The sequence below is a fragment of the Rhineura floridana genome, chromosome 14 (genome assembly GCF_030035675.1).
Source record: "Rhineura floridana isolate rRhiFlo1 chromosome 14, rRhiFlo1.hap2, whole genome shotgun sequence".
Classification (NCBI taxonomy): domain Eukaryota; kingdom Metazoa; phylum Chordata; class Lepidosauria; order Squamata; family Rhineuridae; genus Rhineura; species Rhineura floridana.
The window spans coordinates 27,880,416-27,896,742 of record NC_084493.1 but is presented as its reverse complement, the minus strand read 5'-3'; the positions used below and the strand labels follow the sequence as shown (position 1 = coordinate 27,896,742).

The 16,327-nt window shown below is 41.2% G+C and overlaps 1 protein-coding gene across 3 annotated transcripts in view; it reads left to right on the top strand.

The window, feature by feature from the left end:
* The window catches only part of PEAK1 (pseudopodium enriched atypical kinase 1), a 151,792-nt gene extending 141,589 nt beyond the window's left edge, over nucleotides 1-10,203 (top strand). For all 3 annotated transcript variants that reach the window (XM_061595332.1, XM_061595331.1, XM_061595333.1), the window contains one exon: nucleotides 1,978-10,203. In XM_061595332.1, coding sequence (XP_061451316.1) covers nucleotides 1,978-3,123 — 1,146 coding nt within the window. In that variant the 3' untranslated portion in view covers nucleotides 3,124-10,203. The remainder of the gene's footprint in view (nucleotides 1-1,977) is intronic.
* The last annotated feature ends 6,124 nt before the right edge of the window (nucleotides 10,204-16,327 follow it).

The window sequence follows — 16,327 nt, the reverse complement described above, 5'->3', positions numbered from 1 at the left end:
AGTGGCTTTGTTCCATCTTTCTATTCCTTTGCCTTTGCTTCCTCAACTCTTCATCCTAGGCCATCAGTTTCCTCCATAGCCTCAAGCCTGAGCTTTCTCAGTAGCGCTCCCCTTGCTCCCTTTTTCCTTCCTAAGACCCCAAACTAGTCCTGGCTCAATTTCCCATCCCTTGCCCAATTTGCACCTTTTTTATCCTTTGGTGGGCTATCTGCCTTGCCTAACATATTATCTTTTTGCCTTGGGGGTATAATAGGGTTCTATTCCAAGATGTCCTGCAATGTTTTAAAACCCCTAAGGTCTGCAGTGATAGGCAAGTGGTTCCCACAGTGCTGCAAAATTGGCCTTAGCTTCAGCAAACTAGGGTGCAGGCACTACAGTTGCTTGGCAACCTGTTGATTCATCTAATTTAATGTTTGAATATGAAATTATGTTAATAGGTATGAAATGTTACAGTTTCCCCTTTCACTGAAATTTTATGCCTTTTATATTTGCTTGTTGTCATTCACAGGGGATCTGGGACTGGCACTCAAAATTCTAGTCAGAAAGTTTATAGTCTTGAAACGTGTTTATGAAGTTTAATCCAGGTTCATGATTTTCTTTTTGTAGTTAGATGTAGCTTGCCTAAAAATGACTGAAAACAATCTAGATAGCACATAGTAATTATACAAAGATGAAAAAAATTAATTAATTCAGTGGAACAACTGATGTTTATGTATTATTAGTACACAAGTGTTTGAAAACCAAGAGAGCATGCCAAAAGCAAAACTTTCTCTAAAAACACAGTCCCTGAGATTTGGTAATGTAGTATCAGCTTACTCAAAGACCCACATACTTGGCATTGCCACAAATGCTGCTTATCGTTTGAACTAATTTTGGTATGAAAATATAAAATGGAAATGGACTGCCTTCAAGTCGATTCCGACTTATGGCGACCCTATGAACAGGGTTTTCATGGTAAGCGGTATTCAGAGGGGGTTTATCATTGCCTTCCTCTGAGGCTGAGAGGCAGTGACTGGCCCAAGGTCACCCAGTGCGCTTCATGGCTCTGTGGGGATTCAAACCCTGGTCTCCCAGGTCGTAGTCCAGCACCTTAACCACCACACTGGCTCTCATCATGAAAATATAAGCAGACTGTAAAAACATCTGGTACATTAAAAACTATTCTTAAGAGTAAGAAATGTTGTGACAATGGAACTACTGTATTTTTTGCAAATGTTAAATAAAAGTTTAAGACTAAAACAAGGGAGGGGAAAAGGTTGTTCTGTGTTACTCAACAGAGGAAAAATGGGTTAAATGGAGGGAAAAGCATTATTTGTAGAGCCAGTGAGAAGAGGCTGTTTTCTTCAACAAGCTTGTGAAACATTTCCCCTATGAAACAAAATGCCAAAAGAACCATTGCACCGCTATTTATTTTATTTATTTTTATTTATTTAATTTAATTTATATACCGCCCTCAGCCCGAAGGCTCTCTGGGCAGTGTACAAAAAGATAAAAACAAGCATAATATATAAATACAATAAATACAATAAATCAAGAAACAAAACAAACAAACAATAAAGAACCAAACAATGACCATAATACAGAAATGTTAAAATACACTTTAATCCAGCTAGACCTACTTATATTAATGTGCAAACTTTTGGACTACTTTGCCAGCCTGGGCAGAAAATTTGCTGTGGGAAAGCTTGAGAGTGAGAAGGGAACAAGCTGAGTTTAGTCCCCCTGTGACCTTAAGCACCTGGAGCCACAAATGGAAGACCTCACTGAATACTGGCCGAATAATAATGGTGACATTGCCAGTCATATCCTCATTCCAGATTACAAAAATGAGTGTTCTTTGAACAGAAGTGTGAGGTGTTCCAAGATTCCTCTTCCCCTTGCTCTTAGTATCTGGAACAGATGGATGTGGTCGAGGGTAAGAACTTTGCATTATGTCATAAAATTGATCTGGGTCCTGTTTTTCTTTCCTTCCTTTAGATCTGTAAGAGCAAAGCTAAAGAATCTCAACAGTATTACCACAGTTTGGCTATCCGCCAGAGCTTGGCCATCCATTTTAACATACAGCAGGACTGTGGCCATTTCCTAGCTGACGTGCCTGTTCGTCTCCTTCCATGGGAGGATCCCAATTCACCAGAAGAGGAACAAGAGGAGCAAGAAGATGACAAGCAGAAGAATAGGGAGAGCCCTTCCACTGTGGAAGTTTCACAGAAGGACAGTTCAAGTCTCCAAGGAACCATAAGCAAGCAGCGCAGCAGAGTTGTAGTTATCACTCGAGAGGTTCCATATCGAACAGTGGCAGATTTTGTGCAAGAGTCTTCAGACCGCCATGCCAGTAGCCCAGACTTGTATGAAAGGCAAGTGTGTGTCCTACTCTTACAGCTGTGTTCTGGTCTAGAGCACCTGAAGCCATATCACATCACACATTGTGATCTGCGTTTGGAGAATCTTTTGCTGGTGGGCTACAGACCAGGAGGAATCCTTCTGAACTATGAGTGTGTGGAGCCCAACCCCAGTGCTGCTTGCCCTGCCAGGCTTATAGTGAGCAATTTCTCTCAAGCAAAGCGAAAGAGCCACATGGTGGACCCAGAAGTCCTAAGGGACCAGTCCCGCCTTGCCCCAGAGATCATCACAGCAACACAGTATAAGAAATGTGATGAGTTCCAGACTGGTATTCTCATTTACGAAATGTTACACCTGCCCAATCCCTTTGATGAAAATCCAGAGCTGAAGGAGAAAGAGTATACTTGTGCTGACCTGCCCCAAATCCCTTGCCGTTCCCTTTATTCCCTGGGGCTTCAGCAGCTTGCTAACTGCCTGCTAAACCCTAACCCATCAGAAAGAATCCTTATATCTGAGGCCAAAGGAGTCCTTCAGTGTTTGCTTTGGGGTCCCCGGGACGATCTGTTTCAGACTCTCAGTGCTTCTTCCAGACCAGCACAAAGAGATACTGTGCTCCAGAACTGGCTGGACATCAAACGGACGCTGCTGATGATCAAGTTTGCTGAGAAGTCTTTAGACAGAGAATGCAAAATCAGCCTCGAAGACTGGCTTTGTTGTCAGTATCTGGCTTTTGCCACTACAGACTCACTCAGTCGCATAGTGAAAATCATGCAGCAACATTAATTTGTATGAGCTGCTGCTTTCACTTGGATGCACTCCCAATCTTTCTTCGTCCCAAGCCTCATGGTGTGCAAGTTTTAAAATTCTAACCTAGAACTCAAGGTCACCAATAGTGAGCAAATTGATCTTGCTAGCAAGCTCTGTTTCCTGTCATAGGTGCAAGGGAGAGGTCTGAAGCCCATCATTAAGCATAGCTGGTTGTTTGATAGGACAAGGAGGTCTGTAAATGTAATAAGGAAACCACTATTTCTGATACTGCTGTTGTGAAGGAAACTGGAGGTATGCCCAGCTATTTCTGTATGGAGTGCACGTGTGGCAAATGGCAGCATCCATTATAACTACAAACCGAAATTAGCGTAAAATCAGTTGTGAATGAGTCACCAAAATGTACATTGCTCTTCGCAAAGATAGGGCCTCTGTCAACCCATCTCAGAGATGACTCAGACATATCAGTCATACTTCCTTGAGAGGTAGGCTTTGATTTGATTGTTCCTTCCCAAGGAGACAACACTGTTGCTGAAACAGGTGGCCAATGAGTTAGTTACGATCAACTGCATTCTGAACAAATTGTCCCTTTTTAAAATTCTTCTTGGGTTCAAAGTACACATTACATGCAAAGCCCCAGTATTTGTGCTGTTGGTGGTATATTTTTTAAAAAACCACAGACTGGTGATTTTGAGTGGAGTTGTGGCAGGGAAGCCCTTTTCCCAGCAAGCCATTTTCCCGTTCAGATTTGGTCCCTGAGCTGCTTCCCCTCCCGCTGCAGAGTTCCAGATGCATGTTTACCCTTTTCATATGTAGCTTTTCCCTGCCTTTAACCTCTTTGACCCTGAATTCCGGTTTATCAATCTAGAGTATTTCCACTAGCAGCAACGGGTATGTTTTTCTCTCTTGGCCAGTTCACATGACACAGTAGTTGTGCTAGAGATTGTTGATGAGGTGCTAATTATAATGTTAACAAAGAGCACGGCAACTGAAGCAAATGAGTTAGGAGCAGATGCTCCCCTCCTATCAGGCTGGTATATGTCCTAAACCAAGAGTAAAAATACCAGCATTTGGTGCCCACTTTGCAGCCATGTGTGGGGTTTTGCAAAGCAAGATGGAAGCAAGTTACAAAGTTGCTCAGAGTTCATCTCTGTGTAACAAATCACTATGTAAATAGAGATGGGTTTTCTACTGGCATGGTTCTCTTTGGGGCAGAAAACAAGGACACAGAATATCTTGTACAGTTACCACAAGAGCTCTATGTAGAATTTGGCTATAGAACTGCTATCAGTTACCAGTGTTTAGCTATTTTATATTATCACACTATTTTTAATATGCCATGTCTGTCAGCGTCGACTCAGAAGGAATTGCTACATAAGGAAATGTTACATAAACGAGCCCAATGGCCTGAAGGTGTGTTTGGCTTCTAGACGCCACTGCTGGCTTTCTTCCCTGTCACACTGGCCTTTTCCTGTGGAGGCATTATAGCCCTGCTGCACCTGATCTCTCTGCTCAGTATTGGTTGGAATTGTTTGAGTAACTCTGAACTGTTGGAGCTGCAGACCAGTATTGAATTCCCACAGTTGGGGATGGTTTTTGAAATGTGGACAGCTCGTTTTGAGCCTGTGCTGCTGCTTCTTCTCCTCCTATGGATATATGTGCAATTTTTTATGTATTATATGAAAAGCTGTGTTAGTGTTTACATTGCTTAACAGACTTAACCATATGCTAGACTTGCCCCCTTTCCTCTTCATGGCACATAGATGCACAAGGTTACATGTGCTTGTTCTCTAGATTGATATTTCCTTTCCTTATTGTTAAACTGTGACTGTGACCTGTTTACTTCAGCCTTGGAGATAAACAGCCACTTTGAACAGCATGTGCATGGTTGGACCAGAAATTGAAAAAAAGACCTGCAGAAATGATGCCAGCAAAGTCGTCTCTGTACTCTTGGAGCAGGTGGATTTCTCACTGATCCCAACCCTGTAGTTCATGAAAGTCTGATCCCAGCATAAAATATGAGGTGGCCTCTTGACATGCTTTGAATCTTCCTGTTTTAATACCTATTGCTTATCAGAGAGATACCAGACATAGTTAAGAGTAAAACAAAAGTGCAAAAGTTGTTTGCATGCAGGTAGCTGTACTGGCACACAAAGGGTCCCTCCAGACTGATGTGTTGTTGTTTTTGTGGCTGTATGCTATAACATGTCACTGATGCAATAATAGTGCATTAGTGGTGGATTTCTACTGGACCATCCGTGCATCATTCCATTTTCTTGATTGTTCTGTGATGCATCATTGTCATCTGGAGGGGCACGCTTGCACTGTAGTGTAACAGAAATGGACAAAAATAAACTGGAACATCCGTGGGATAAAAGTTCAGGATTTCATCAGGATATTATGGGACATGCACTGATTAGAAATGAAGCAGTATGTCCATCCCAGAACTTTGCAGGTGGAAACAGTATTGAAAGCGAGATCACATGTAACTACTCCAATATCATCATGAGCACAAATCATGAATGCACAATAAAAAGAATGTCTGGAGAGGTTGAAAGAGCCAATTGCACTGAAGCCCAGAATGTAAGGTGTGGTTTTGGTCTATAAAGCCTCTTGAATGAAGTATTTGGTGCCAATGATCTACAGACCTCTGACAGGATCCTTTAGAGACTTGTACAAACATCCCATGCAGCCCTACTTCACATAGGTGGGGGGGGCAATGCTCACCTGTGTGAGTGCGCTTGCTCACAGCCAGCCACCTGCCTTACATGCTGGCTAGGTAGAGAACACTGCTTCTTCCCAAGTTTTATTATGCTTTTAACTGATACTTGTGTGCACATAACTTCTCAATCAGCGTGCTCATCCTAGCAGAACATGGACTACTGAGCACACCAGTAGGCACATTCCTTTAGGCCACCTGCTATATTTCTGTGTATAGAGATGTGTGCTTTGTGTCACTTTCATGTTGATATACACATGCAAAGTAGACTATTGAATGTTTTATGATCTTGTGTATTTTATGCAGCGGATCCCAAAACTCTGCAGCTTTTCTTTTAGCTTTCTGGTATCATTTTACACTTGGATAGCAGATCTGAACCAGTATTAGTGTTGAGTACTCTAGGCAAGCATGGGTATACACTTCACCGACATCTCCTTTTTATGTAGTACTGAGTGAACTTTGACAATGAAAGATGGTAATGTGATTGCTATGTACTCTGTGTGTATATGAGGGGCAGGAAGTGAAACCTGGCAGTATCTATTCTTTGTGAAGCCTGGGGCTACCTTTGCAAACAAGCCTCATTCATTTTTTAGGATTTGCCATTTAAGAGACGGGTCAAATCAAACAGATACTAGAACAAAATAATGTTATCACATAAATGTTAAACCAAAATCCTTACTGCCCTCATAACTGGCTGCTGCAAACATCAAGAATAGAACCTTAAATACACACATTTGCAGGGTTTGCATTTTAAATAATTGAGCATTTTTAGTTGAGCTCACCACAGTTCAAAGGATTGTGATTCTCAAATAGCCATATTGACTGTAAATATATATATATATTTACTGATTGTAAATATATATTTTCCAGAAAGCTGCCACTCAACATATATTAGCACAATGAACCTAAATGAACCTAACCACACACAAACACAAAATTGGGGAAATTCAGTTGTGTTAAAAGAATTTGAATGTGTACTTCTCAGAGCTTTTAGTGTCATTAATCTTTTCTGGGATGGCAACCTGGGTCAATGATTAATTGCACTAACAACAGTGCCTTGTCACAGAATTAAAGCTATTAGGGATAGGATTCTGCAGTGAGAATCACCCACTGCTAGCTACCAGCTTAATGAACAATGTTGCCTATATTTTATTTGGGGAGGGGGAGTCTAAGAAATAAAATTACGCATTTCACATGAAGCTGAGTTGGCAATTTTACCAGAAGGGACCTCTGTGGTAGCTTGGATCCAGGGACTCTTGATATTATTGAAATGCCAAAATAAAAATCAGTGAAACATGTTCTTCAAATCTGCAACTTGTATAGAGTAAGAAACAGAACATGTTGAAATAGCTGTTTAGACAACATAAAAGGTGGAAAACCTGTTGCTCTGACAATCCTTTTCAGACTCCAACAACAAACTTACACACACAGACCATATGCAAGTCTTGTTAGAAACACTAAATACTTGTTGCAAATGTTGAGGAAGGCTATACCCAATCTGTCCATTGGTGTGAAACCCAGAACACATGGAAAGCAAGAATGTTAGGGAAAGTGGCACACTTCTTATAGTACCATCCCACATATTGGAATTCACTTGTTGAATTTGGGTTAAGAAGAAACAGAATTTTTGTTTTTAAGGCAACTGGTACATCAACAGCAAAATGGTACAGTGATTCACGTTAATATCTTATTCCAACTCTCCTTTTCTTCCTTTGGGACAGGCTTTTATAAAGGTGAAGTCTAGATTCCATTAAACTGTCCTCAAACTCTTTACCTTGTAATATGATTATTATGATTAGTTTTTATTATGTTTAGACTGCCATTCCACCAAAGTTTTTAGGGTCGCATGTAAGAATATAGTAAAATAAAACATAAAATCCACAATAAAATCATAAAATTGTCCCAACTCACAGTTCAATTACAAAATAACAATGCAGAAGTGCAAGTGAACAGGAACTGGCTAACCAGTCCCCAAAGGCCAGATAAAAATAGAGATGTCTTTAACAGATTTTGAAAAAACATCAGTGAGGACAAACATACCAGTTGGGGGGAGTTCCATAACATTCAATTGATAAGAACTGAATGTTCCTATTTCTTGTAAAGGTAATTAATGGGGACTATTCTGCCCTGTTCACTGATTGTACAATGATTTGGGGGGTCATAGTGCTGCCTTTGGTAAGACATTTAAATCCTAAACCACCAAAATAAGAATTGGAAGTAGACCATAAAACAGTTTCCTCACTGAGAGAGGACGAGGTAATATATTAGATGTATTAGCAAACACCAAGCAGCATTGAGACAACCTTGATCCAGGCCCTACTTATGTCACAAAATGCAATATTTTTATATCTAAAAGTCAGTTCCCAACATCCTGCCACATTCTCACATACCAGGAAATGTAACCTAGGTTGGGGATATGCAAGAGCAGCATTGATTTTCAATGGCTGGAGTCACCAGAGCTTAGTTGCCACCCCAACACTGGCTGTGTTTGCACATTATGCTAAGCCAAACCATGGTTTAGCGCAAACCTGCTGGCTCCCAAGGAGGAATTTACAGCTGCTTTGCTTCTCCCAGGATTTGTTCGGTCAGTGCGACATGGTCAGCCAAGATTTTGTCTTAGCATTTTGCCCAAATCCAGGCTCATGGTTAAGCTCTGTCCTTAAAACCACAATCTATAGCCATAGTTTGCCTTGTGGTTACATGTAATGGTTAAGGATGAGAGACCTCAACCACAATCCCAGGTTTGGACAACACACAAAGCCAAGGTTTAGCTTAGCTGCCATATCGCATTGATCTAAAAACAGGAGGGAGGAGGGTGCAAGCTCCTCTCCAGGCTTACCGTGATGTGTGAACCAGACCACTGTACACCTTTTTACCTTCTTCCATATAAATTAATAGTTGCCATTTGCTCAGGGTGGGAAATAAAAGTTGCGCTTGGGTGTGTGGCCTGTCTCTTTAAGAGACTTGTGGGATCTGTAATAGAAACTCCCCTCCCTGGGTGAGTGTGTTTCCCTCCATAGTTGGAACCTTAGTCTTACCTATGTAGCAAGTTCTAGCAACTATGCAGAGTTATCTGTTCACATATAAATACAGCAATTGACGTTATCCTGACTCCTGCTGCTTCATGGTATTATGGTAGACCTGTTGCAAGGTTTCCTCACACAGTGAGTACCCTTCCCAAACCACATGGTTTGGGACAGTTCTTGGGGACAATATTGCAGCTGAGGCAAAGTCTACATGGCACTCTCCAATAAGGATTCTGCAGGGCATGGACTGTACTCTCCAGGGATCCTTGAAATATACAAGCATACACTATGCCTGTCATGACAGGCATTTTGCAAGCTATTCGTCTAATTAAAATCTTTTACAAGGGAAATTTTGAAGGATATTTGCTATGTAAAAATTATTGCAACTGCTAAAGACCCCTCTTTACTAGACAGCAGCACCTCTTTCCAGCTGTTTTGGGAGTATCGTAATGAAGTACAAGAATGTGTATTTTTTTAAAATGCAAAATCAAAAGCAGGCCTAGAGACTAATTGAAAATTATTAATTCCTAAGAAAATCTCTACAAAAGCCTTTGCTACACCTTCCAACCTCTGGCTGAAAAGCTGTCAGCTGCAAAGCAGACAATTTAGCTAGAAGTGAGGAGAAACAGGTGGTGGTTCACAAAATTGCCAACTCACCTGTACCTAAGTGCTTCCCTTTACTCCCATTTATACCGCCTTCTAACTTCTTGGTTATCTCTCTAGCTTAGAAAAGATTGAAATATTTTAATAGGGAAGAAACTTGACTCCATATTTTTATACATGAATTTTACTTAACTACAAGAATAATCCACTTTGCCCTTTTGTTTTTATGTCCTCTGTCTGTCTCTCTGTGTGTGTGTGTGTGTGTGTGTGTGTGTGATATACATAGCTTATATAATGTATATATAGATACCATATTTGCTTGAATTTTAAAAATCCTAAAGTAGTTATCCTTTTTGCAAAACACCATTTCAAATGTACAACTTTGTTGGGCTTAGGTTTTATAGCATCTGCCCTGGGAGATTTTTATTTTAAACTGAGCATTTTAAGTATGAGGAAAGATCCCTTTGTTTTTACTAAAATAATTAAAAAAAACATGTTCTACACAAGTGCAGTGGTATTTCTTTGCAAATGTCTCAAGGTGGAAATTAATCTTTTCTTTGAAAGACTCCATTCTCCTGGGTAATCTTTGTGTTTGGAATTCACTGAATTGCTATATCTGGTGCTTAATATCTATATTTACACATTTTATAGATATAACTCCTAGCCTACCTTTGTGATCAGAGGGCAATTACACTCTGGTTTGCTGTGGTACTTTGCTGTGTAACTCCGTGGCATATATGTTACTGTGTAAATAAACTAGTTTTATTATAGTGAAAATCCAGGTATTCAGTTGCCTTCACTTTCTTCCTATACTCAAAGGTAGGGATGGGGGGAGAAAGTTGATTCAGTTGGCATTTAAAGCCAAATCTGTCAAATCTGCACTTTCCGAAACAATATGGAAACTGAAACACAGCCTTCAAAATTCGCACTTACATGAATTTTGCAGTGCAGTTCTCCAACCAACCAGTGTTTACAAAAATGCATATATTAGATGATGATGTGTATAAAAATGAATATGATAATGAAATTAGCATACAAAAATGAATCATATTAGGAGACATTGCTTGATGTCTAACTGCATGCAAAAATGTGTTAGGAGAAATGCCCACTAAAAATGCTGGAGAATTTTCATGAGGATTTTTTTAAAAAAAAAATACAAATTGCTGCAGAAATGTAGAGAACTGGGCTTAAGATTAGGGGGGAAATGAGAAAGCAAGAGAATCCATCCCTACTGAGAGGTGTCACTGATAATAAAGCTGCTTCACTGTGGATCTTTGGTTATATCAGATGCAAACATGCAGTTAAGAGAGTCAAAACTGACTATTCACAGATCTCTTGCCATCTTGTCTAGCTGCGCTTTGGATTTTGAAATACCTTCCTTATTCTGCATAGGAACACTTGAGGGGGGGGAGTTCTTTATTGCTTACAGCTCATGAGCCACCGCAAACACATACAAAACATAGATTAAGAAAACAAACATTTACAGAATTTACACCACTTGTTAAAATCACATAAAGGGTATCGAATAAGTGAATGCATAGCTATAATTACATCAGTGTAAAACTACGGGTGACTTAAAAAGCCGTTATAAAATTGGAAAATAAAAGAAGCTATCTGAAACGTTTAGCTCTAATTTTGGCAGCCGCATGACCAAAAAGAGCAACTTGATGCATTATAAAAGGGTCATTTCCCACTAGTAAAATGCAAACTTGTTCCAGAGGGGTCCTATTCTTAAGATTAATGGGGGATAGGAACTTGGCCCGAGGGTCTTTATAAAGGGTACAGAACAAGAAATAGTGAGAGATATCCTCCACTTCACCTGAGTTGCATGGGCAGCATCGGAGGTGTATAGGAGTCTGGCTATATCTCCCTTCCAGATACGCTGAGGGCATGGTCTGAAAACGAAGGGCAGTAAAAACGGATCTCAGCCATGGTGATTTTAAAAAAGAAAAATAGGGCTCCAGAGAGAATGCTGTTTTATACATTGGAAACCAATGCGAGAAGGAGGACTGGGAGGCGTATGCCAAATCCCACCTCGAGGCATAAAAAAGAATTCTATCCCTGAGTCGTGCTCTAGCTCTAGAGGAAACATATGAGGGGGCAGTTTCAATACTAATCCCGTAAAAGGCTAAAATAGATTTAGTCCTAGTAAGCCAATTGTTTGGATCAGGGTTACGAAGTTGTTCTAGACAGCATTTTTTAGGTAACCTTGAATCATCCATGCCAGCTAATCTGAGCCAAAAGGAGGTGAGGGCTACATGAGCTAACACTGTTAGGGAATATAGTCCTAGTTCCGATCTTAAAAGGGCAGATGGGGTCCCTTTAGGGAGGGCTAGGATCCTACGGGCAAAAGCATTTTGTTGCTTCTCTAAGGAAGGGATCTTTGCATAACCCCAAATCTCAGCACCGTAAAGTAGGATTGGGGTGAATTTCTTTTGGAAGACCTCGACTACAGGCGGAACTAGTTTTCCACCGTTAAGGTGGAAAAAACGGTATAACGAGTGGATGGAATTAGAGGTCTTAAGGTTCATTGCTTCAGAATGTAACTTCCAGGAGAGAGACTGAGTAAAAGTAAGGCCAAGATATCTAAAATGGTGCAGTTGGAGTATAGGTTGGTCGTTTAGCCTCCAAACATGCTGCTTATGCTTTCTCCCAAATGCTATCACCACTGTCTTAGTATAATTAATTTCAAGATGTTCACTTCGACAGTAGGAGCCTAGCACAGACAGAGTTTGGAAGATTACTTTTAAAAAGTAATAAATTACAGTTACAATTACTTGGCCCAAAAAAGTAGTAATTACCGTTACAATTACAATTGCTCTGAAAGTAACTGATTACTTTACTTTTCCTCAAAGGTAATCACTACAATTACATTTCAGTTACTTTTTTTAAAAAACTCCTACAAGGTGCTGGCCTTGGCTGCTGCACATCTAAGAAGCCTAAAACAATATTAAAAATAAACACACACACACAGGGGGTAGTAGAATAAAAAAAATTATCTGTAAGATTAACATAACGGCATAACAGAAGCTCACATCCCCCCAAGCAATGAAGATACCCCAACTCTTGAAATCAAATTTTACACTTGAAATGCTTTTATAATATATTTCTGTTATGTCTCAAAAGAACAAGATGCTCAAAGAGCATGTCAGACAAGGAATGTCTTTTTACAGTCATTACGTTGCCACCAGTACTGAACAGGCGTTCTACTGCGGCGCTTGAAGGCATGCCTGTGTTGTGCTGCAAAAAACACCGCAGCACACGTGGAAAGCCATGGAGTGATGACACTTCCCTGCTGGGAGACCTCAGGTACCTCACCAGTTCCTCCTCAGCAGTGTCCACTGCTGACTTCTTGCCCTGGGGCAGAAAGTTAAAGAAGTCATCTTCTAAGTCATCTCCTTCCTGGTCTTTATCTGAAGACTGATCACTGTCCTCATTACGTACACCCATCTTTATTTCAGCTTTCAACAAGGCTTCCATTGTGTATCTAAGAAAGAGAGAGGATATGTTAACACATATATGTTAGGAAACCATCATCTGCTCTTCATTTCCTGATGCTTGTCATGTCCCCTGGTTCAGGGTCCAGCCTGAGCCTGTGGATGATGACATGGAAGGTAGGAAGGTGACCAAGTCACCACACTCATGGGGCAGCACAGCAGACCCTTAAGGATTACCTGCAGCAACCCAAGGTTGTGATGAGGAGCCCCAGGAAGAAAAGGCCCAGCCCCTGCCTACCACCTTAAGCCCTCTGATGCCTCCCTTGAGACAGCATTTCCCTTGGAGTAATCCACCCAAGGGGCTTCCCTAATGTTCTTACTTGTTGGTATGGGTGGTGGCCTGACACGATTCCAGCCAATCTAGTTTGAAGCGAGGGTGTAGGCAGGCTGCCAGAAGAAGCCTCTTGTCCTCCCAGATAGCTGCAAACCGCTTTCTTAGGGCTTCGCGCACACCTCTCAGCAGCTGAAAACAGTATGTGTACCTCTCAGGTTTGTTTTCCAGTCCTTCTAACTTGCGGTCCAGATTGCAGAGCGTTGGTAGCAAATACCCCATGAACATGCCGTTCTCCCGTTGCAGGATATCTAGGGACTGGGCTAGTGGCTCCATAATCTCTGTGTATTCCTGTACCACTTCAATCTCAGCAGCTGTGATCCTGGACAAGGAGCAGCAGTCCATTATGGCATGCATTTTTAGTGACACAGTTGACAGGAGCTCATGTAGCTTCAACGCATCAAAGGTGGAATTCCACCTGGTCTTATTCGGTACCTTCAGATACACACCACATTGCGCACGGATATACTCAGCAATCTGTGCTGACTGGTTCTGCTTGGACCACAACTTGCTGCACTTTCCCATCAAGGAACGAAACTGTTTCTTGAAAGGACCAAGAAGACTACTTTTGGAGGAGTCAGAAAGCATGGCCTCTATGTCTTGTGTTGCCACCAGGTTGAGGGTGTGGCTAGCACATCTCTGGTGTGGTGGTAAAACAAAATCCTCTCCTGAGTCTGCAGCTTCTTCCTCTGCCTCAGGTCCTGTGTCCAGGATCTCACAGATAGGCACAAACTCCACCTCAGCCTCCTCCTCCTCCTGGTTATCACCATCATCGTCACTGGTGCCTGCAGCTTCCACTGGTTCTTTGGCCATGAAAACTCTGAACGCTTTCACAAAGTTGGAGCCATTGTCTGTAGTAGTGCACATAACTTTGTTGTGGATCCTGTACTGCACATGTACATCATGCAGTGCTTTTGAAAGGACATTGTATGTATGGCGCCCCTTCAGACGCTTACAAGCCAAGGCCCTGACCTCACGTTTCAGGGTAGTTGGGTTGATCCAGTGGGCTGTTACCCCAAAGTAACTCTTCTTGCCATTGGTCCAACAATCTGCAGTGGTTGCTATATATGCCACAGCACACATTCAGTTTGCAAGAGTTTCTCTCATGTGGCATGCTCTCTTCTCAATTCTATCTCTCAGAGTCTTGGCACATATGATGGTGAGATCTTTGGGGAGTCCAATGCGAACCAGATTAATGAATGATGGTTTGTCCACAGTCTGAAGTGGTAATGTCTCCTGTACAATGAAATCAATGATTCTCCTGTCGAGATTGCTCTGGGTGACAGGCTCCCTGCCAGATCCCCACCTCTCAAGGGTTGTCTGCTGCTGCTTCAGCATTTTGGGAGGAGGGGTGTCATGCATTGGTTCAGGAAGGCCACGTCTCCTTGCCTTTATTGCTTCTTCAATTGCTCTCAGCTTCTCAGGGTGTGCCCTCTGAGGAAGAAGAACAAAGCATGAATCCAAGAAAAAATGGAAGAGGAACTTCACAATTTAAACATAAATAGACAATGGACACTCTTTGAGGACCAGCATGACAAAGGCTTACCTCAAAATGTTTCTTCACATTGGATGAGGAGGAAACAGCTGATCTCAGATTTTTGATCCTTGGAAGGCAGTAATTGCATCGTACAACAACATTTTCCCCACTCTGGCTCACAAATGTACAAGCTTTCTCAAAGCCAAACCATGGTACTTGCTGTTCTGCAGATGTGGCTGTGGGCAACTGGCACTGCTTCATGCCCTCCTCCTCCTCATGCACAGGGCCTCCTTTCTGAACCTCACTTTCTAGTTTTGCCTCCTCAGGATCAACAAGCTGTGACTCAAGTGGCCGCACTAACTGACTGCTGCTCTCAGCAGCAAAACCTGCAACAGGCGTCTCTGTAATAAACAAGAGATAATGCTCCTATATGGGTGAACTTCAGCTGTGATGTGCCCCCATCTCTTCCCCATGCTGCAAGATCCCCCAGTCAGAGTGGAAGTAAGCAGGTCGATAGCACAATTAAAAGAGATCCTATTTGCATCATTTTTGCTCACTGAATAACCCTGCCTGGGCCAGTCTAACCTACTATCTCACAGGGTTGTTGTGAGAACAAAATGAGACTAGGGTTCAAATCCCCACATAGCCATGAAGCTCACTGGGTGACCTTGGGCCAGTCACTGCCTCTCAGCCTCATGAAAACCCTATTCATAGGGTCACCATAAGTTGGAATCAACTTGAAGGCGGTACATATATTTTTTATTTTGAATATGATGATTATGATAATAAATATGCAGCATTTCAAATTAATTCTGTATGAGAAGCATTCCATGCCAAGCTTGGAAAACCAAGGATGAGGTATAAAATGTAAACAAAAATACTTTTGACAAAATGCTGTTTATCTTTTATATCTATATCTATAATTAGCAATACAGCTGAATGATGTATGTAAAGTATTTTTTCTTTCCCTTTTCTTTTTTATTAATATTTTAGTACTACTGCTAAAGTTCTGATGAAAGAATAAAGCATTCATTAGCCAAATTCAAATGATTAGAACACATCACATAAATTCCACTGAAGTTGGAGTTTTTGCCATAGAAAATGAAAAAAAATATAACCTATGATAGCCCAATAGACAATCAGAACTAATATAAAACCCTATTGCTTCTCATTTGCAAATCTTGCAAGATCTAAGGTAACTCTAGATCATGTGAGTTCAGGTGATGCATATTATGTACATTTGTATAGATATTAGCAGATATTGTCAACAGTCTATCTCTCTCTGGGACTGGGAATCTCTCTCTTTCTCACAGAACATGAGTTTGAGAGCTGGGGGACTGAGAGGAGGAGCTGCAAGGACCCTACTTCTCACCTCATCTCTGCCAAGAACAAAAAAATCAGCCTTAAGCCATTTATTATACACCTAATGATTTATTATTATTATTATTATTATTATTATTACTGAGACAGTTTTTGTCCCACATACAATTCAGTCTTGTGATTAAACAGGACAAAAATACAAATAAAAAGAAAGATGGAGTTCAAATAAATATACAATAAAAAGCTAGC